This window comes from Coloeus monedula, assembly GCF_965178545.1.
Source record: "Coloeus monedula genome assembly, chromosome: 16".
Lineage (NCBI taxonomy): Eukaryota > Metazoa > Chordata > Aves > Passeriformes > Corvidae > Coloeus > Coloeus monedula.
The window spans coordinates 12,532,784-12,555,572 of record NC_138796.1 but is presented as its reverse complement, the minus strand read 5'-3'; the positions used below and the strand labels follow the sequence as shown (position 1 = coordinate 12,555,572).

At 36.4% G+C, this 22,789-nt stretch overlaps 1 protein-coding gene across 15 annotated transcripts in view; it reads left to right on the top strand.

Moving 5' to 3' along the window:
• RBFOX1 (RNA binding fox-1 homolog 1) overlaps positions 1-22,789 on the top strand; it is a gene marked incomplete at its 5' end in the record, with an annotated part of 1,111,952 nt that overhangs the window by 1,085,052 nt on the left and 4,111 nt on the right. For 5 of the 15 annotated variants that reach the window (XM_082292365.1, XM_082292363.1, XM_082292370.1 and 2 more), the window contains one exon: positions 13,787-13,839. The exons of the other annotated variants lie outside the window; for them this stretch is intronic. In XM_082292365.1, the coding sequence (XP_082148491.1) occupies positions 13,787-13,839 (53 nt within the window). The remainder of the gene's footprint in view (positions 1-13,786; positions 13,840-22,789) is intronic. 15 annotated transcript variants of the gene reach the window in all.

Genomic DNA, 22,789 nt, shown 5'->3' with positions numbered 1-22,789 from the left:
AGTCTTAAATACATATTGAAAAATTTCTTGAAATGCTAAATTAGACAGTGTTATAAATGCTTCTGTTTCTTAAAGAAATCAAGAGATTAAGAAATTCTAGTGCACAATTTCTTAGATTGAAGAGCTGTTCATGGATTCTGTATTTTTAGAACCAAGTCCCATGGTATGAATGTTACAATGCTATGCATGCATATTTGCCTTTCAAGTGCTTATTCTGGGTAATGAAGATATATTTTTTAAAGTTATGTGAATAAAGTAATTTGCATGTATGGCTGAGGCATGCTGTGTCAGACAGGTAAGCAAGCTACTTTTTATTGATTTTGGGTCAGTAATATCAACTAGATCTGTGCTGTGTGCACTTTGTTGGCAAAATGTACTATTTCTACTTAGGAGAACCTGCACAGGTGAAGTGCTACTCAGTAGTTTCATTTCATTTCCACAAAGGTTTGTCAGCATGTCGCAGCTCTAGGGTTTTTCTGTGAGCTTGTAACGCAAAACAACTCCTGCTTCTAAAAGCCTACTAAACCAAAAGGACAAAATTATAAATAAACTCCTGTGGCCAGCCAGGTTTTGCCAGCTATCTCTCAGGTGTCCCTGGATCATTCTATAGGCTGTTTATTTCTATTAATTAAACCTATGCATTACATAGAGAAACTGAACAGTATCAAGCTTTTAAATGCTTTACTTATGAATTGATGTACCTTCTCATAAGCTAGATCAAAGGCTGTAAGATAAAATATCACTTGGGCACATGTTCTGCTATGGGCAGAGAGTCAACATCACAAAGAGTTATGCTGCCAAAAAGGTAAAGGATTTGTTTAGGAAGATAGTGCTCTTAAATGCTGTAATGGAAGCTGGAGATGGCATCAGTAGTAATGCAGTTGTTACAATCCTTAATTATTTTTTTAAAAAAATTGTCTAATTTTCAGATACACTTTGTGTATAATTAGAATCACAATAACCTGTCTTTGCTTGCATAATTTTAGATATCTTAAATGCATTTCATATCTTTTGGATTTTTTTTTAATTTAGCTTCTCTTTTTAAATGTGGTTAACCCTCATCTTCGATCTGCTTCCCCCAAATGAATAAGGTTTCTTGTCTTAATTACAAATCTCATAACTGAATTTCTTTACGAGAGAATCCCAAAACTAGCATAGAGAACAAAACAAATAACAATCTGCTCAAACATTTCTTTGCATGTGGGAGACTTTGTGCCCTATTTAATTTAATTACACATGAACTATATTTATTGTTTGTGTAAAAAATGATGCCCAGTAAGTGAGGACCGCTGAGTATTTACTATTGAAGCAGTGATATATCATGGAAATAATACTTCATACTAACTTAAAAAATAAGAAAAGCGTGATTTTTTGGTCACCACTCATATCCGTTATGAATGGCAATGTTCCATATTTGAAATGCTTCTTAAGTCAGGAGATGGAAAGAGGAAATCTTTAGATTGGAGACATCTTTTGGTAAATTAAAACAAAAAGGTTAACAGAAAGATTTGGGACTCCAGAATCAATAGACCAAGTCGATTGATAATGATTACTGTGAGAGGGCTCTATTGTGAAGAAATGCAATGGTATCCTTGTTTGTCACAGTTGGAAATATTGCTGGAAATAGGCGAGGAACAGAAATACAGGGGAGAATCAGGTGGCAAGGAAATACCATTAAACCAATCAATGTAAACCCCTAAGTATTTGTCAGGACAGATCACGTACTCCTAAACCCAATTTCACAAGAGGTAGGCCTGGCAGATCTCTCCAGTCATTTCTTAGGATCATAAAACAAGAACAACAAAGAAACAGGTACATTTTGTTTTATTTATGAAGCAATGCAATCACTGGATACAACTTCAAAAAAATTCAGAATTCAATTTTTACGTAGTGTGATCTATCATATACTAGATCGCACTTACAGATTGGAAGGTCTTTGCAGAAGTGGATCAAAAAAAGCTATGTTTAACTTGCCAAGATTTAAAATATTTCTGATAAGTTTTCCAATCAGTAGAAGTCCTAAAAGGGGACCTACTGGTCTATATATATTCTTCATCATTCTGGAACTTGCCTGGCAAACTCTCTAAACTGAGCATATTTGGAAAAGATAATTGTAAATATGTACAAAAGACACTAAATCACATGTCAATAAAATGTTTGCACAGCTTTTATTCATCTTTCATGCAATATTTTAAAAAATAAATAAATAAAAATAGTTGTTAGAGTTCTATCTAAGTCTGAAGTAAGAGAAACTAGCAAGGTCATCCAGTTTTGTGTTCCTGAGGTAGAAGGAGTCGGAGCATGGCAGTGGGGCGTATTGTCATTTTGTCATTGCATGTTCACTTGGTGTTGCTGGTATGTCTGTAATGCTGTACTGGATTTGACAGATCCATCACATAGCTCAGTGAATGGCTTGCTTGAATTAAGCCTATGGGCAGACTTATTCACACTGATTGGCTATTGGTTTTGTGTTTTATGATTTGATTATTGCATCTTTGATCGGAGTAAGAGAACTGTTCCTTTCGCGCATATTAACGTTGTCAGCAATATTTATGCAAGTGTGTCTGGGAGTGCAATGAGCAGAGCCCTGACAGGAGGAAGGCAGCCCTGTCTGAAAGGCAGAGTCATGCCCCTTGTGCTGCTTGCTGTCCCTGTGCAGGGCCGAGCTGTGTTTATACATGGATGGCGGTGTCTCCATAGATACACACACGTTCCCCATCCATCACGTGCACACACACACACGGACACAGGGATGCTGCTCTGAGCACCGTTCCCTTCCTATACACAGGCCCAAATTTAAACCTCACTCCAAAGATTCCCAATGATCTCTTTGTTGTCTGGATTAAATCCCTTATCACTGGAAGCCGACTTTTTTTTACCTTTTTTAAATTTTTTTAATAAAATAAGGCATATTCCAAAGTATTTTGCAAATAACACTTTGTAGTAAAAAATAATTTTGTTGGTTTTTTTTTTTTTTTCCTCCCACTATCAGTTTGTGTTACATGTTCTGTGGTTATACCTAGGGTTTTATGAAATTGGAGAGAGAAGGTTTTGTCATGTGGAAATTATGTATCTTCCAGATCTGAAATCTTACTCCTGATAAAATCCTGATGTTCTAATAGTTTACATTTTTAGCATGTCTATGTGGAGCATTCAGTTTTTTCAAAGCAGTAGTGTCTACAGAGATAGTTCAATATATTTTTCAGTTCTCTTTGGGCAAATACTTGAGAGTAATACTTGATATTTGTGCTTAGGTTATCCTAAAATAGCATAGGTACAGATTTGATTTAATTGTAAACATGTTTATTAAAGAATGAAAATTTAGAATGAGCAGTAAAAAAACACAAAATATAAAATGTGAGCTTCTGTAGCTGGAGAGGGGTTTTTATTATATTGTGGACTATAATATCTTCTATTTTATGATTAAACAATGAAAACCACTATAGTTTTATTCAAATTATTTTCTCTTATTGAAGATTACTAGAGATATATACTAAAAATTAAGGTTTTGATTGCATATAAAATATAATAGTATCTTGCCAGAATTTAATTTTCCATTAAATAATTTTATAGAGCATAAATTTTTTAAAATCTAGTACTTCATTCATTTCATGATAGTACTTTCTAAGATTAAGGAGACAGAGCTTCTCTACACAGTTTTAGTTTCTAAAGGAATCAGATTGTAAGAGGAAAAAAGTTAGAATATAATGGTAACTTTTTGACTCCCAGTCAGAACCTTCAAACATTTGTGTATTTTGCTATCCCAGTGGAATCTTGAGAAATGGAAAGGTTTGGGGGATGATCCCGAGGGAAGAACTGTACAGCCCATATTCTAGGCTACTCCAACTTTGACAATGAAAAGGCTCAGTTAACACCTTGACCAGGTACAGAGGTTGTGTTTAGCTTTTGTAGCAGCAGTAGTTGAGAATATATTTAACACTTCTTCTGCAAATGCCTAGCTTTGAAGTGGTGATGCTTTATTGGTCTAGTTTGTTTTTTTCTCCTGGACAATCCTGTATGGTAGCTAAAGCGTCTTTATTCCCTATTATTGCAAATAAAAATCAAATTATTGGCTTGGCTGTTACAGAGAGGTAGTGGATTTGGCCATCTACCTGTTAGAACTTTATGCCTGTATGATCTCTGGCAAACTAGAGGATCACTGGCATTATGTTAATATTTCATAATCCATTTTCATCCCAGTTCATTCACAATTTTGGGGATGACTGGAGTATATGACTCATAGTATAACCATAGCAGTACCTTTTAGTGAAGAGTTGGAAAGTAAAAGTGGGTGAATATGAATAAAGGAAATGTTATAGGGGGAAAAAAAATAAAAATCAAAGTGTTTGAAATTCCATGAGCAGGGACTTTAATGTAGTACATTTTGTCAGGAATTTCCTGAAATGAAAATAAGTTGTATAGAGTACCTTCCAATAATTGAAGCATGGTTCATTCCAAAATATTGCAGGTACAACATTTTTGCTGTACAAATAGAGTGAAATCACATTAACGTAGGAAAACATTGCAAACAATTACATTTCATAAAAACATAATCTTCTACCAGTTCTAGAGAGCTGCTTTGATATTTTAATACATTCCTCTACTGGGTGGAATTAACCTGTTTACTGGTACTTTGAAGGCTTGATTCACCTGTGTGTAGTTTCACTAATCATGTAATATCCAGGGAGTCTTAAAACTCCTCCACTAGTTCAAAACTGAGGGGATACAGTAGTGAAAAAGCTTAGTGGTACTGCCCAGAATTATGGTAAACACCAATTAAACTTTTTGGTTTCATTCATATCCTGCTTCTACTTCTCTTCCCTGTAACCTCCATTCTCACTCATTGCAGTATCGAGGGATATTTTAGGAATCCCCACAGACAAGGAAAGGCTTGGCTATCACTGTGAAATCTGTTTTGACATCCATGCTGGAAATCATGAAGAAAAAATTGGGAGAGAAGGTAGAGGTAGACTAAAGCCTAGATTTCCATACCTGGCTTCCCGACACGCTCCAAGCTCAAGGTGCTCAGTACTTTTGCTGCCAGTTTCTTCTTGAACACAGGGAGAGCTGTTAAATGCTCATCATGTTCCAAAGAAAAAATCAGTGCACCTATTCTGACATTTACATCTCATCTACAGTATCTCCTCTTGGTTTTGTTTAATACATCCAGCCTACATCTGGTTATGTGGCATGACTTGTAACTTGGAGTTCCTTACTCTAACGTAAAAGCTCATAGTAAATAACTGCAATTATGAATATATTAGTTTGATGAATTTTCAGACATACCTTTTCTCTAGAAGGAGTGGGGGAAAGGACTGGTTAACATCTTTAAAGTAGGAATTATGTCATTACTAACTCATAGAAACTTTTTTGCTCTTAGAGGATATTGGAAGAAAGTGTGACTTTAATTTTTTTCAGTGTTGCTTTCAGCAGACTGGATAAATACGGAGTTGGGGAGTTACTAAAACATTGATTCCTGATCCAGCAGACCAAAACTGTTACAGTCCATTGGGTCACTGCCTGTGACATGATAGACCATAACAGTTCCTTTGGACATATCAGTGGCTAATTACAGACTTTTCAGTTTTCAGATCATTGGCTTGATAGACCACAAAGAGGCAGATTAGAACGTGCTCTAAGTGTTGTCAACCTGAGTGCTTTAAAACCAAGGAGGAATTAAGAGCATTGTGCAAGAGGCAGACAGAAGATAATGGAATGAAATGTTATTAATAAAAGAGGGATGACATGGATATAGTCTGTATGGATTAGCCATGTAATTTGCAATGTGCTCTGGCAAGATGACGAAGTATTAGAAGAACAAACTTTAAATAATGATGTTGATTAAATTAATCAAGAAAGAGGCAATTTACACTCTTGCATGCTTTTACTGTAGCTTTTCGCACCTCCAAGGAGTCTAAAGCATTTGATTAGGTATTTAAATAGATTTTTTTTCATATTCCTTCTGGCTTTTCAAGCTTCTGATACTCTGGGAACCCACCTGAGGCAAACATCAGATTGTAAGAATACTGCAGGAGTGGGAATAAAATGTTTATCTGTGTATCCTAAAGAACTTTTTTGTGAAAATTGCTGTAGGGTGTTTAATATACATGTATTTAAAAAAAAAAAAAAAAAGTAAGGACTTTGTTTAAACCAAACATGTACCAGCTGCTAAACTTCATTTTGTTTTTCTTGAATGAATTCTTAGATAATCCTGGCAACGTTTTCATGCATATGGTATTTTAGTTAAAGTATGACAAAAATTATGCTGTCAACAAATTTGTAAGTCATTCCAAACTTAATATAATGTAAAGGGAAAGAATTGTTGTTATTCATAATTGCTGAAGTTTATGATTATACCTCTGTGTGTTAGGAAACTTTATAGTGGATAAAATGGTGGTTACTGGTAAACCATAAAAATTGCTATGAAATCACAAACAAATATAAAGAATGTTTTTAAGGCATTATTTTAAGGATGGAATGATATACATAAAGAACAAACCCCCCAATTAAATAAATGAATGGGTTTTGATGTATTTTAGTGGATAAAATACTGATACACAAGGCTGACTTCAAAATGCTCTTTGCCCTAAAGAGAATGAATAATATCTCCAAAATACAGTAATAAACAAAATTTTCAAATATAAATATTGACTGCAAAAATAGCCTTAATTTAGCAGTCCTGGATCATAATGGCATCAATTTATGTTGCTGACGTGGAGCACTTCTGAAATAGAATTACTGCACTGCTTCCTCAAGTATTTAATTTAAGTGCATAGACCGCGTTAATCACAGTAAAAGGCCAATAATTTTAGAGCAGTTCTGCCACTGAGATCTGTATGAATTCTGCTATGGATTTGTGTGGTATTCAGAATTTCACCTATTAGGTTTAAGTTTCACTTTAAAATGTCCAGATCAACTTAAAAATCACATGTTCCTCTTGCAGATAAATATTCATCTTTAGACACTGTATATTGCATTATTAATAACAAATATTTTCATACCAGGTATAATATATTGACTAATAATACATTGAAAAATTCTACTCATGCATCAGGTTATATGACTTAGACCCAAGTCTATTTGTATAGCCCTGATTTAAAAAATAAATAAATCAAGAATTAAAATTTGTAGATCTAAAATATGAAACATGAAAGACCTACAAGTTTTCCCACTGGTTGTGATGTAAGATACTGTCCAGATTCTGGCAATATATTAAAAATAAGCTTTTTTTTTTTTTTTTCAACAACAGTACTAAGTTGGATTGTTGCATCAATTTGCTAGAAATTTTCTTTATACCAACTTTGAGGGCCAGTGGAAGAAGAGAGAGGGGGTGTTTGTATCTGAGACACTGCCATGGCAGAATCGTTGTATCCACCCTGTGTGCAGAGTGGACATTCCTCCAATCTGCTTTACAGCATCAGTGCTGAAAAGTGCTGTCCTAAAAGGAGTCTCTTTCTTGTATCATTTGAGTGGGTTGCTTAGCTAGTTCTATATCAGGGCTAAAGAAAATGCCTGCCCATCTGCTGGGGAAAGCCTGACATAAGAATACAAATTATGAGAAAGCACCTTCTGTTGACCATTTTTCCCTTTAGGTTTTTTTAAATCCCTCTAGGTTTTTGGGTTGGTTGGTCAGTTGGTTGTTTCTTTCTCTCTGAGTAAATGGAATAATGCAGGCATATCACTGGGCTTGGGGATGCACGTCTCCATCGGTGTCCAGAACAGCTAGGGGTTGTTTTTTTTCTTTTCTTGAAAGGTGTGTTTTTTGCAATTGCAGAAGTACTTTTTGGTATGAAAACAAATTATTCCTGGTCAAGAAGTGTGACTGGTAGCAGGACAAAACTTAATGAGAGATTTCATTCTTTTCTCTCTCCTGCTGTCTTTGGCAGTCTGAATTTTGGTAGAGACATCCTGTCATTGGCTAAAGCACACTGAAATGTCCTGTACTGAGCACAAAGAAGACACAAATGAAAGCACTGCAGAGGTGACAAACGTGCCAGGGGAATGAAGGGCTTGGCTGAGCTGCCTGAAAGCAGGGCCATGGTGACATTTCAGACACCCTGGGGCATGTGAGGGACCCTGGGAGGTGAGGGGGACACAGCACCTTCTTCAGTGGCAGCTGAGCCCGGGCAGCTCAAAGCTGCCTTTGCTTGTGCAATGCAGATGAGCTTTGGTATTTTCTGTCCAGTGACAGTTATAGAAGTAGCTGCATTCTTTTCTTTTGAGTCAGGGTTTTCCTCTATCTGCTTCCAAGGCCTGCCACAAAATTTCAGGAAAGAGATGGTCAGGAATGATGGATGTAGGAGAGCATTATCTTCTGATGAGGAAGGCAGAGTACCTCTGTGAAAGCAAAATATCCACATCTTCTCTCTGTCTTGGCATCATCATTGATGATTAGGTTGAACAAGCAGTCCTGCAAAAAAAAAAAGAACCTGACATTGAAGAAATTAGTCTAAAAGTAAAATATACCTTCCTAATGCACATTAGGTCAGCCAAGTTACTTTCAGTGCTCTTGAAGCTTGATACTGCATGAATTATTTATAGTTTTATTCTTATTTCATTTAATATATCATATAGGTATGACTGTGAAGTTGTTTAGTTGTCTTCGTGTTGTGATTCAAATGCTATGGGTATGGTAATGTACTTTGATCTTACAGTAATGGGAATATAAAGCATGATAATAGCAAAATCAACCTTCTAATTATAGTTATTATGCTAATATTAAAAAGTTTAAATTTTTTGATAGCCTTGATATTTAAATTTAGGACACCAGCAGGAGGGAGTTGGGAAGGACTTAATAAAATGATTATAAAGGGAAACTTTGTCCATCCTTGAATATTGCAGAAACTATTTAAGGAGCCAGCAGTCAGCTATATTAAAATTCATAATGAAAAAGCCCTCAACATCAGAGTCCTCACAAGAGCAGCAAAGTCTTAACATTTAGAGCATGAAGGAAATACATAATAGCTTTAATACCATAGTGGAGAAATGTACAGATGTACCACATATAACTCTGCTGGGAAACATCATTGCTACACTCAACAGTTAGTACCAGATCCTTGGGGAATACAGTTTGGAGCAGCTCCAGGAAGGGAAGGCAGTGCTTTTGGTTTAGCTGCATCAATTTTACTGACTGAGATTCTGATCCCTGAATTGTAAATACTGCCTTTGTTTGTCAACCCCATGGCGGTCTTACCAGAAAAAGTCGACCGATTAAATATAGTTTAAATAGTCCCACTGTAAATTCTGTTCAATATTGTGTTTGCCTTCATCCTAATTTTTGATGTTCTGGGATTCTGCACTGTTTTTAGCAGTTGCTATATTTTTGGGTGGGGTCTGCACCTCTGTGTTAAGCAAAATTATTTCTGCCTCGTTTTGTGAAGTTTTTCAGCAAAGCCCAGGAAATCAGGCCTACAAAGCATAATTACTGTATGCTGGTGGATTATCATTTCTTTTAGGTTTCAAATTTCCTAGAGCCAGTGTGATTAATTTCTTAAAATCCCCCTTGACCTCTAGTACGGCTTCCATTTTAAGGAAGCTCTGTGCTGCTGAGGAGGAGGGATTGAAAACTTCTGGGAGTCATGGGTGAAATTAGGTGTGTGTCAAAATTCTGTTCTTAATCGTGTGCTGTGTGAAAAAGTGGTGAGAAGCCCGAGTGCCACCCAGTGTTTTGGGGAGAGGAGAGGACACACAGAACATGCATCGACCCCCTGTGCCCTGCATGGGTTTTCCACCCATAACGACCTGAGTTTATAAACTTCCCAGGCACCTGGGAGTTCTGTACCCCTGAAGAACAGCAGGGCCAGTGGCTGCAGGAGAGAAAGGTGGTGGGAGGCTGGTGCTTTTCGAGGAGTGAGGAGTAGTGCAGACCCAGAGGAGCTCGTCCTTTCCCAGGGTGGGATGACTCCATAGAAACTTTGAGTGAGCACTCAGGGTAGCAGTTTATTCTGATCTTAGGCTGGAGTTGTGCTTCATGATAGTTAGATCCCCCAAGTCATAAAAAAGGTGTCTGAGACCCAGTCTTTGAATCTCTTCCTATCTTCCACTTGCAGGTTCTGAATTTACCTATAGTAAAGTGGGCAAATCACTTATGGCTCAGGTATTTCTTCACAGTATATGAGACATCCACAGAAAGGACAAGGCTCAGGCTCCAGTGATTAAAGAACTTAAACCCCTCATAATATACAATCTCTATTCTGTAGTGTGGCATGTTTTCACCAAACAGTATCAAGAAGAGAGAAAGAGAGCATGGAGTGTATTGCGTATGCAGAATGTCTGCTGGATAGAAAGAGCAGGTGCCAAAAGAGAGAGGTTTCTCTCAGATGTGGGGCCTCGGAGACACACATTTGTTACTGCCAAAGGGGCTACAGGGAATGGAGCAGAGGAAATTAGAACATATTCAAACCTTTGAAGATGGTGTAATGCAGGTTCAATAACTACCCCAAAGGAAAAAAGCACATCTAAATCACTTAATAGTACTTCTGTTGTCCTCCCCTTCTGTTCTTGTTTGAATTCAGGATATATATCAAATGTTTAAACATTTTTTTTTTCAAAATGTAAAACCTTCTTTATTACCATACTGGTAAAAAATGTGTTAGTTTTCAATTTGCTAGAAGAGATAAAAATTGATATATAGGCTTGAGAGAAGCAGTAGTATGCAGTGTTTGCCCTTGGGAAGTAGCTGCTGGGATGGAACACAGCCATTTGGAGTCCCAGCAGTGCATTTTCCTGACCCACACTGTCTGGGAGACATCAGAGAGCTCAGACTGCCAAAGGGTGCCACTCCTGCACTTAAAAGGATTTCACTTAGCTCAGGGTGTGAGGATCTGGCAGGTTGAATATATCCAACTGTACATTCAGGTCAATGTATTTGTCATGTTATCCTTTCAGGTTTTGTTTGGGGTTTTTTTTTTCCCTCTCAGCCAGTAACAACTTTTAAAATTTTATTAAAAAAAAAAAAAGGTTTCTGTTGTTTAAATCTATGTTCTTTTACATCTGAAATATTAACCAGTGAACAGTAAAAATTTAGTTCTATATTTTCACTGTTAATTCACAAATTAAATTATGGAAGTGATTCTGTATCTTAATTGAGCAGGGCTTATTGTATAATAAAGTTGGGTCCCGTAGAATTCCTGCACCTTTTTGAATCATTAAAAGTGTAGCAGCGATGAGGAACACTAAACCAACCTAAAATGCATCATGAATTTTCATCATATCTTCCTTGTGAGATTTTTAAGCCTCATATGCTCGATAGAGTTAGTGCAGAAAATTGGGCTTTAAAGGGAACACTCCACATTTGCAGAGGACTGGGCAAGGTGAACTGTCCTTTACCACCTCTGCTCTCCACCTACCTTAGGGCAGAAGGAATCTGATGCACCACAGAGCCAGCTTCACTCCAAAGGACTCCCTTTGCAGACTGGGGTTATCCACACAAAGGACTAACCCCTGCTTTAGCCATCAGGTGTGATATCTTGTGATGAGCACTTTGCTCTCTAGGTCAATGGAAACAACAGTATGGAATTTAGCTAAATAAAAAACCACTGCCACTATAAGAACATTAAAGCCATCAAAGCACTTAAGAATTTCTAGTAATTGCTACAAATAACACCTAATTAGTTATAAAATATTGACTGGTTTATTGGACTCCAGCGTCTAGTCTTTTCATTCTCACAGTTGCTGTGCTGACTGATCTCTAACTTTCTACTTTTGAAAGTTATGTGTGGAGTTGTGAAATTAATTTTACAAAAGCAAAACAGTATCTTTGTATGAAGGAGTTCAAGAGATGCTTCTAGTAGTTGTTTTTAAACTAGATATCACTTTGGGTTAATTTTTTTCAAAATCAGTTTTCTCCCTGTAAATAGCAAAGAGTTGGTTAAAAAAGAATAAGATTTCAGAACAGTTTCAGTAATATTTTTCATTCCAAAGGACAAATTGCAGTTAGTGTTCTGGGGTCTTTCTGGAGGTACTAAACCAGCATATTGCCCTTGCAGATAATTCTGTACTTTAACATCTGAAGATAGAGAATCTGTGGCTAAGTGTTCCACTGTACTGAGCAGAGATATACAAAAGGAGATTCTCAGTAGCCACTTTTAGAGGCAGTTTTTAAGGAAAAGAGGTCTTTTCATTTAGATGAGAGGGCAATTTAAGAGCTTCATAGAAATGAGTCAGAAGGATTTTCTGTTAAACAGTAGCTGGTAAGTCTGTTTGCTACTGGCTCAATCCCTTTTAGGCAAGCATCTAACTTTTCCTGTCTGTATAATTATCACAGAGGTGGTAGCAGTAAATACAGTGAGTAAATACAGAGTAGCTCTGTATTTATAATGTGAAATTTATCCCCCTTTGGTTTTTTAAATTTAGCATTACTTGTTAGGTAAATCTCATTAGCTCCTGAAACTGTTGCAGATGACAAAGAGCAAAACTACCAATTTAACATCAATTGAGACTGAATGTACAATTTGAGCACTAAGTTCACACTAACAGACAGTGTCTGCATTTCTGGTAGGGCAGAGACAATGATCTGCTTTTGGACTTCAGCAATCCTGTCCCTACAGTACAGATTGCAGATTCCTTGTTTTGTGCTGGATTTATTTTTCCCCCCCCCTAGAACATGAACCTCTAAGTAAAAAAGTTCACAGATTTCTAAATGAGAATTTCAAATCTCTTGATACATTGGAGGTGAAGTAATAGAAATAGATTTTGTTCCCTTAGGGCTTAACTCCTCAAGGTTTTGTTGCCCCTAAGGGATGTTTACTCCTGCATGGTTTTCAGTAGGATCCTCAGTACTTAATGCTTGCAGAGCTGTTTCTCCAGGCAGTCCTTAGCCTGCATCCTTTGGCTCCTGGTTGGTAGACTCTTGCATTAAAGCTGTGCAAAGCATCAGTGTCAGGTTTTTGCTGTGCAGGCTGGAGGAGCTGTGTGCAGCTGGGAGGAAACCACACCCAAGTGTTAACTCTTCACCCGGGTGCATTAATCCTGCTCCACCCCAAAATACTCCGAGGAAGCTGTGTATATGCATATAAAGGAATCATTTGATGTTAATCCTAAACATGGTTTCCACTAACCCAAATCCTGTTTGCCTAGACTTCAGAAAGGACAAACCAGGATTTGTGCCACAATGAAGTTTTCGATATTTTGAAATAGCAGTGCATTTAGAGTTTCTCTTTTTGTATTACCTGGTTTAAAAAGAATTTTGCAAGAGAAGGTTTATATTAAATTACTCATTTCTCTAGCTTATTCACCTAAGATTCTGCAAAAGACTTTTCTATGTAATTGGATGACAGTGTATGAGAATATACTATGTCATTTTTTTTAATAAATAGCAGAAAATTAATTTTCAGATTGCAGTCATATTAGATGAAGAAAAAGCAAAATATTTTAATTTAATATCCTCCTTTCAGATGCACAAAGTAAATTGTAATTTAATTTTTTTTTTCAAAAGCGCTTTTTACATATTTTGCAGTAGTGCCCTTTAATAGCTATATCAATATATTGGGGTTTTTTTATTAGACTTCATAAATATATTGACATATCTGTAACACTAAACATGAAGCTTCCAATGCAAGAGTTTGTACATAGTCCATATCCAAATGTCACCATTATTTCATTTAAAAGATCCCAGCATGTCTACCTCATGATCCTTATAAACTCTATAGTACTCAACACTTTTTCTTGCTACATTCATTAAAATTAAGCACCCTTTCCCTACCCCATCTGTAAACATCAAGTCAATTGGCAGCTAGCACATTTCCCAGTCAGCAAGCAGTATTGTGAATTTTATCTTCTCTTGCAGAAATCAATTCGTCTTCGTTGCAGCAGATGAAATTTCTTGTAACACCTCTGCAGGTAACAATCATTGATACTTCTTGATGCATCCATCCAGGTCTCAATATCCTTTTTCACATGCTGCATTTAATCGTAAGACAAAGCATAGGAAAGTCCATAGTATAAATCTTTGGAATAGTTTAATGAATTTATAGCTTCAGCCTATAGGTTCTGCCATATAAAAGCCATTAGGTTATTTTGCTGACTTTGGTGTTTTATTTCCAGTTTAAATATCGTATGGCCTAGTGTGTAAGGCTATGTTAAACCTTCTAATAAAAGCTTCAGGACTGTGACTTTCAAAAGTCAAACCAAACAGAACTGATGAAAAGAGCAAAGGCTTAGATGTGTGTAGGACATTGTAAGTGCTATAGATGTAACAATTTTCTTTTCAACTCCTTGGGGGCAAATGATGCCCATAAGGGTATTGCAGACCCTAAAGCACTCACAAAGTCTATCCTATGGATGAGATAGTGGGAGAGAGGGTCTGTGCCTTCAGAGGATCGCTCTCTAGTAAGTAAAAAGTCTTGATATACTATCATGTTGTAAGCCATGGGTACAGAAGAATGAAAAATGTTTTTAAAAGGTTTATTTACATTTTATAAATATACTGAATATGTCAAGAGGTTTTGTCTCTTTTAATCACTAGAGTTTGAACAAGCTTAGTCTTAATTCAGGTAAGGATGATATTGTGTTACTGCATAAGAAAACAAAAAAGGCAAAAATAAATAGTAACGTTGCCGGGACATATTCTGCCAATAATGTTGTGCAAAAAATCAAGTTCTTAGAAGCTTCTCATATTGAAGGATGAAAGGGTATATAGTGTGAAATCAAATGTTGGTATTAAGAAGTTTTTGCTGATAGAGTTTTATATTAGCAGAAATAAATGAAAGGTGACGAGATTTCTGGTTATGCCATGATGATCTACATAGAGACAAATAAAGAGCATTTGTTTATGGAAAAGATGATCACAGCTAAACGCAAAATATGCTAAAATTGTCATAATCTCTATGCTAGCTGTAGCATTTTTGGTGGTAATCTGAAAAGTTCTTCTGTAGTGAAACCTCATTTAACGTAGATTTTTCCAAGTCCTATAAATTATGAAGAAAATACATTTGGAGAAGCCAACATTTGTCACATTCTTTATATCACTCAGCTTGGATTTTGGCTTTTGTTATTTCACTTGAGCTTCCTGCTCAGCTCTTCATTGAAGTGAGCCATAGTAGGGAGGCTACTAATTTGTGAATCTAAGCTTTGCTAAGTAAGAATAAATATATTTATTTTAGCAAATTTTAAACTTGGAATTCTTGAGTTAGATGTGGGGTCTGTGGGACCAGTTTTGCAAAGTGAACCCTTCTAAGTGATAATTATTGCTCTAATAAAGAAATTTTTCTCTCTCAATTAAGGCACAATTTAAGTGCCCAAGACTTTACTATAGATATTCCATACATCGCTTCTTTAGAATTCCAGTCAAAAATATAACACTTTCATTTATTGGTACATTCTGTGAACTTTACACAAAAGGAAATGGATCTCTGTATGTATTTATTAAAACTTTTCAGTTTACCAGTTGATTACTTCTGTTGAATTGATTCAACAATAAGGTATTTTTGCTAGGCATGTTTTTGAGCATATGATAAACACATTCATCACAGGTGACTGTAGGTGCCTTTTTTTGCACTAAGATATGAAGGAGAAAGCTGATGAAAGCCTGTACCTGCTGCTTCTTATATAACTAAGTTTCAGTAATAGAACTTAAATGACTTTTGGCTGCATGAGAAAGCAATTCTCCCACCCATATTCCTGTGAGTCAGATTGCCAAAGTTGAATTTGGTCTTTTGAATTTGTAAGTTGACTTCCAACTATTTTATTATCTGATGTTTTATGTTTTAATACATGGAGCAAACATAGAGATACTTTTAGAACCAAAGCTAACCTTCCTGTGGTTTTCCAGATGCATGCAAAACACCTGCAGTGTGATTTTATAGTGCTTTTTTAGTGCTTCTGAGCTCACTGATAGTAATTCTACTGTGTTTGTAAAGTTGATATCAAGTGAAGATACTTATAACATGCTCAATGTTTGAAATGTGAGTATATGTATGTTTGTATTGCTTCCCTGTAAAGAATGTGCGTATTTGTGGATTCCAAATAGTAGTATAACAAGCAAAGCCTTGGTTGGAACTTGATCTTCAGTATGGAAATGGGAGGTCTTGGGTGGTTCTGCTGGTAATATTCACTCTTTTCTTCTTAATCCTTCATCATTCCTGCCAGAGGATACTTAGCCCTCAGCCACACGATATCTTTTTTGGATTTGGGAATAAAGTAATCTTGAGTAGATAAATGTGTTAATGAGTAATTTGTCTCCATGTATACATTTCCGCTTGTGTATCCATGTCCTTTCTTGAATGCACATTACAGAAAGGAAACCTCCTCAGATATCTGACAGAGGGATCCTTCCATGGGAAATTTAAAAAACATTTCACTCTTGATTGCATCCAGTGCATTCTGAGGCTGAAAATAATTACTGTTCAGAAAAGAAGTTCTGCACTTCTGGGATAGATCTTCTCTGGCAGACATGATTAAAGGGTTTGCAAACAGATCTGAACTAGAACAGAGACAGGGAAACTATCAGAAAACTGCTGGTGGTTTGATGATGGAATTTTAACCAGGATCTCTGAGGGCATTCCTCTAACAAATTCCTGACAATAGTTCCACTAGGGGAGAATTAATCCTGAGGTTCTTGTCTGATGGGGGCAATGGGTGTCTGCCCTATCACTCTCTGGATAAATCAGAATAAGACTCAGAATAAACCCATGATTTATTTACATGTTGGTTGCAGAACATTGTTCATTTTGCAGCTGTAGCATTCTTAGTGAATTTTTCAAATCAGTGCTCAAGCTATTTTTTTCTCTTTTAGGTTTCATATCATCAAAATTCATAGTTTGTAAAGAAAAAGCATTTTTAGTGTGTTTTGCAAGTGCATTCTCAGATGTACCTGCAAATGACATTTTATATTTTTTGCGTAAAAATGGGACAGGGTTATTATTTTATATTTATATTACTCTCTCTCTTTTTCCAGTTTTTAACTGTTATCCAGCCTTTATGTAGAAGCAAAAAAATCCAGTGCTGATGCATGCTTGGTATTATTTTTCTCCCAAGTGTATTTGCAGTTTATGATTTTGAAATAACGGAGAGAGGCAAGGGTTATATATAAAGCTGAATTTGGAATGAAGTGTGGTGGAAGTGGATATAACATCTGTCCAATTGTGACTGTATTTATTTACATTTTTGAGCAGAATCAGTCCCAGGAGGAAGGATTCTCTGTGTGTCTGTGTGTCTGCATGCAAGCAAAAGAAATGCTCTATAAAGCTTTAGAAGTTGACAGCCTTAAATTAAGTTATTGACCTCCATTTGGAGAAAGATACAGTCTCCAAAACAGATTAAACATTCTGAAAGATTTAACTTTATAACTCCAGGAAAGATGTTGAATAAAAGCAAGCAGCTTCAATAAGCAAACCGTGGGGTTTGTGCTATTGAAATATTTGAAGAGAATATTGGCCATTTTTAACAAATGCAATTTCTCCAGTCATTGCAATTTTCCTGTATACTATCATTAACCTGTCAGCGCTAACACTGCCACTGATTTAATTCATTGAACAATGGCAAATATGGAGATAATTATTTTAAACAAATTAATATTTGATGAAGTGCTTAGAATGGCTACAGTGTGCCTGTTGTGGCAAACCTACCTCTGCCAGGGTACATAAATAATTGCAGCTGGTCAATATTTTGCCATATGAACTTGCACACATCTCATTGACCTCTTCATGTGTCTGGTAGGAGATATTAGAGATCAGATCATAGCCTTACAAAGGAATTTGAAGGAGTCCAATCCAGGCTGCTTTGGAAGAATGCAGCTTCAGAGGTGCTTCCTTCAGCCTGTTAGAATTACTGTGTGAAGACATATGCTCAGTTGAGAGAGGTTCTTCCCTTTTACTATTGCTGCCAATGGATTTGACTTCATTTCATGAAGCAATTTGGGGAAATAACCATTTTCTATGAGATGCTTTTATTATTATGTTATGCTCTTCTGCTAATCAAATAAAAAATGAAGATGAAGGAGCATCTGTATGGTCTTTGTGCTAGTATTTATTTAAGGCTGTACTGCTGCTCCCTGTGAAAAATAGCAGATACTGAAGTTTTTGCTCTGGAAAGACTAGGAAATGTTGCACTAATGCACAAAATTAAACTTCTTCTATAAATTCAAGTGTCCTTTATGTTGGCAGTTTAAACTTGCATTTACTGCTGCTATAAATAGTTGCTTATATGGAATTCCATTTGTTACAGCTTTTACTGCTCTGGGTAGTTGTGTATTGAAGATGTTCAGCTATTGGATCAGTTGATAGAAATCAGTAAACACTTTGATTATCCTCTGTTCTCCTTTCATGAGGTTTGATTAATTCCTTTTTGTCACCCAGTGGAAGCACTGGCAGGCCTCGCTGGCGTCCCTGTCATTATCTGTGTGACAGCTTGCCTGCCCGGTGCTCGCGGTTCTAGGTCAGTTCGCATGGCTGCTCAAACGTGACAACATGACAAGATTAAGGAAAGCTGAGGTCCTGTGATTTGTAAATGGAGGATTTGCAATGTGAAGCTCCTTTGATAACAGAAATAGTGAATAATCTGCGTTTGTCCTCAACAAGTGCCTATAAGCACGTGTGCATCTCCTGTGCTGGTTTTTAATGAAGCAATTAGATTGGTTTTTCTCTGATAGACTAAAAATAGTGCACGTGAAAGATGGTTTGTTTGTGTGTGCACGTATGGATGCCTATATACAAATCCATTAAATGAGCAAGGATTCAGTTTTAATATCTTGAGCTTATCGTATTGCAAATAAACATAAAACAATGCTGTGGTTGCAGGCTGCAGAACTTTATACGTGAACACAAAGGGGCTGCTTTAAAATTTAATAAATGAAGTACCCAGTATATTTATTATTTCTTCAAACTTTATTGTCCCTAAATATAAGAGCAATAGAAATAAGACAATGCTTAACAGACCTAAGAAAAGCTTTGTTTTCATTGGAATAGAGCTGGGTTCAGGTGTCACCTGATGCCAAGCCTCAGATTCTCTAGTGGCTTTTTTAAGAAAGTTTATATAAAATCTAAGTTTCTTGGATAGAAGCTACACAGAAAGGTGGTGGTGGTAGCATAGAATTCTGTTAGACTTTTGACTAGGCATCAACTTCAATTCCCACCCTGGTGTAAATCCAGACAGCAAGACTGAAACTGAGTGAGAGCTCTTAAGTTGAGATCTGTGCCTGGGATTGCTCCATGGCAGTTACCCAGCATCAGTTCAGGAAAAGTCACCTGTGCTGCTGTTTGTTATCCTTCTGGGTTTCTGCAAATTAACTGGTATCAATCATGTTTGTTTAAATGTTTTAGAAGGTGGCAGCTCAGCTTTGGCTGGCTGCAAACATCTTGCAAATTTTCAAAGAAGACACAGGCTGGCAAACAGAAGCAAAATTAAAACCACGTCTGAGCATCAGTGAAACTTCTGCAAAACATGCCTGTCAATTAGCAAGGAAATTAACTGGCCAAACTGAGATGTGACATGCATAAGTAAACAGCCAAGAATTGGAAATTCATCTCTACATACAGAAAAGTCTGCATAGGCTTCTCAACTTACTCCTTTCTCCAACCTGCAGGAAAAAGTAAACAGTGCTTTTAATATTTCATCAATGACATATTTATGAAGATCCTTTCACGGAAACCTTTCATTATTGCCCTCTACCTATGGTAGACCCTGGTCAAGTTTCTTATTGCTGTGAAAACCTAGGAATGTGTTAGTACTATAGTGATAGGAAATCCCTTCTGGCTCTCTGGGCATGCAGGAGTTCAGCCCTGAAGTACACCTTGAAGTTTCACTCTGTTGTGCTGCCTGTCACTTCCCAATTCTTTCTCTGCTCCACTTCACAAATCTGTAGCACATTATAGGTCATGGAGGAGGAAGATGCTATGAATAAAGTATGTTATGGTCCTCCCTTGTACAGAGACCTCAGTGTTTGATAGTGTGCATTCAAAACTTGGCATAGAGAATTTCAGCATTCTTGACCTTTCCAATCAAGGAAAATGCCTGGAAACTGTTTTTATCAGCAGAATTAAATTTCCTGGATCTTAAGTAAAAACTTCAGAGACATCTTTGTCCATTGCCTTCTGAGGTAGTGAGAGAGACTTGTTGGTCGTTGAGGTGACTGAAATGCCCAAAGTCACTTGGTGTTAATATCTAAAATGAAGTTAATTAATTGGTTGCACGTTCGTTGAGCACCACAAGCAGACACCATCCTACTGCAGTGGGATGAATTTTAAGTTGAAGGGCTACCACTGCTGCACAGATTTGACCCAGTGAGCCTAAAATATTGCTCAGCAGTGGGGTTTGTGACTGAGGTGCATAGGGAGGAGCTGTGCTGCTCATGTCATCTCTCTTGGTATCATCATAGTTCTGTGACCAAGAGGAAGAGCACGGAGTTAGTTATTGGAATCATTTATATGGTTAAGGCCGGGCAACCCTTGCTTTCCTTGTATTCCTTCCAGAAGTAATTTTATTGCTTGATTGTTCAATTACAATCAAAGCAGGTAAAGAATGGATAATATTGGGGAAAAGTTAGAAAGATGAGCTTTCCTGTAGTACGTAGGCTTTGCTTGTAATATGGCTGAGGTCAGAGTTGATTTACCTGAAGTAGTGCCCAATTTTCAACTTCTCTCTTTATAGTTCTTAAGCAGGGTCAAAATTTTCTGTAGTTCCTCCAGCAGTATGTAGACTTGAAAAAATAGGGGGGAGTTGATAATGATAAGTAAAATATGTGCATCAAATTCTTTAAAATCCTCCTGCTATAGTTCTCAAATCACTTGAGGGAAAAAAAAAAAACTTGGTTCATATTTTATGTGGTGAATTTTTCCTTATTAATTATGCTATTAAGCCCTATAGTGTATATGTTATTTAGGAGCTTTGAAATGGCTCCAGTATCGGAGCTCCACTGTCTGTCCCAGATGTGTATGGGAATGCAGCAGTAATACTAAAGATTTTAAAATCCTGAAATGGCAATTATGGTTAGAGAGGCACAGAATTACCCAATTTTTAGAGACTTCAACAATACCTACTACTGAATAACTTAGAGATTCCCTTTCAAAGGCCCTGATAAAATAAATACCCCAGTTTTCTTTTTTAATTATCTCTTTTTTTTTTTTTTTTTAATTTGATCAGTGAACAACAAATTGTCCTTTTATGTGGTATTTTAGCATTTTTAAACCCTCTGCTGAAAATGGTTGAAGAGATTGAGGCACAGCATAAGTAAAGAAGAACATACCATATATTGGTGGATAGTTTATGGCTATATTTACAGAAGTTAGCATGGCTACACTGGGGTTTTTTTCTCACTTATTTCCCAGTAAGTTGTTAGTCCAGCTATTTAAGAACCTGTGTCAGTATGATAACAAAATGCCAGCAAACGTACTTTTTCCCATGATACACGTCCTGCATACTTGTTCCAGATATAGTGGAAAATAGAGGAACATACCTTGTTCTAGTTAGTGATGCATCAAAATTGCTCATCAGCTGTGTTCTTAGCAAGAATTGGTGTGTATTGGCTTGGATACATTGTCTTATCATTCTATAAAATGCACAGGGAATTGCATTGACTATTAATTTATTCAAAACCCTACCATTGGCATGTCCTAAATTTTAGTAAGTTGTTTACCTAGAGTGACAATTTGCAGTGTAAATTATCACAAAGCATTTAAATGCTGCTAATTGTAATGAGAAGTGAGCACGCTGGCATAACAGTGAGTAAATGAAGCAGTGTGTGTGTGTGGCTGAAGCAGCTTACTGATTTGCAGGGTGACAATATAGTTTAAATCCTTCTTACTATTTTCAGCCTGGAAAGCAGAATCTATTCTGCTAACCTTCTGAGCTTCTAAATTTGGTGTCATGCAAGGGCGTGTTTAAAAATTAGCATTTAAAAAGAAACCCACTTGCTTTAAGTTTAAGCTGACACTGTTCCTTTCCTCTGTGGAAATGAAATTTATTAATCATAATAAAACCATCATATTCTGAAGGTAGAGGTCACCCTGAGGAGAGGAAAAAAAAAAAAAGTCTATTCATCACAGAGGAATTTCAATGCATTTTTTTCCCAGATAATATCTGAGCATGTGTTCCTTCCTCTTTGGAAATATTTTCATCCATGTTTGTGCTTACCTATGACAAGTGTATTCAGGAGGGTGCAAAAATGAAAATTGTCCAGTTTAATTTTATATACTTTATTTTCTTTTACAGAAGATTTGGGAGAGTTCCTTTTACATTTTATTTTGTGTTTACATTGCACACATTTGTTTAAGTGGAATTTCAATATCCTGTAAAAGAAAAATAAATGTTTGTTATTTTAACAAGAATATAAGCATCACTAATTCTGAAATAACATTTCTATGTTACTATCACAGTAAAAACTTTAGCATTATCATGTTATAAATGTAAACCATTCTTTTTAAGGAGCAAGGGTTAACTTTGGTCACAGTTGTCAGGTTAGGATTTCTTCACAACTCTTTTTTTTTAAGAAAGAGATGTGGTTTACATAGAAGGATGAAAAAAAGCAGTGTAAAACACTGACAATAAGTGATTACTGCTTTGGAAAAAGGGTGATAAAAACTGAGGAAATATACCAATTCCCATTGCTTTAAAAATAATAGTCATGGCATTAAAGCATGTAAAATAATAGTACATGCAATTCCTCCTGCATGTTACTAAGGACTTGGGGGAAACATATCTGCCTTTAAATGAATCATTTTCCCTTCCTAGGTGTTTTCTTACTGTTTGAATGAAATTTGTCTGGAAAGAATTAAAATTATAATGATATTCAAAATAAATTCTCAGACTTTAAAAATTGGCATAGAGAGGTAATGTTTTCTTCCCTCCAGTGTAGATG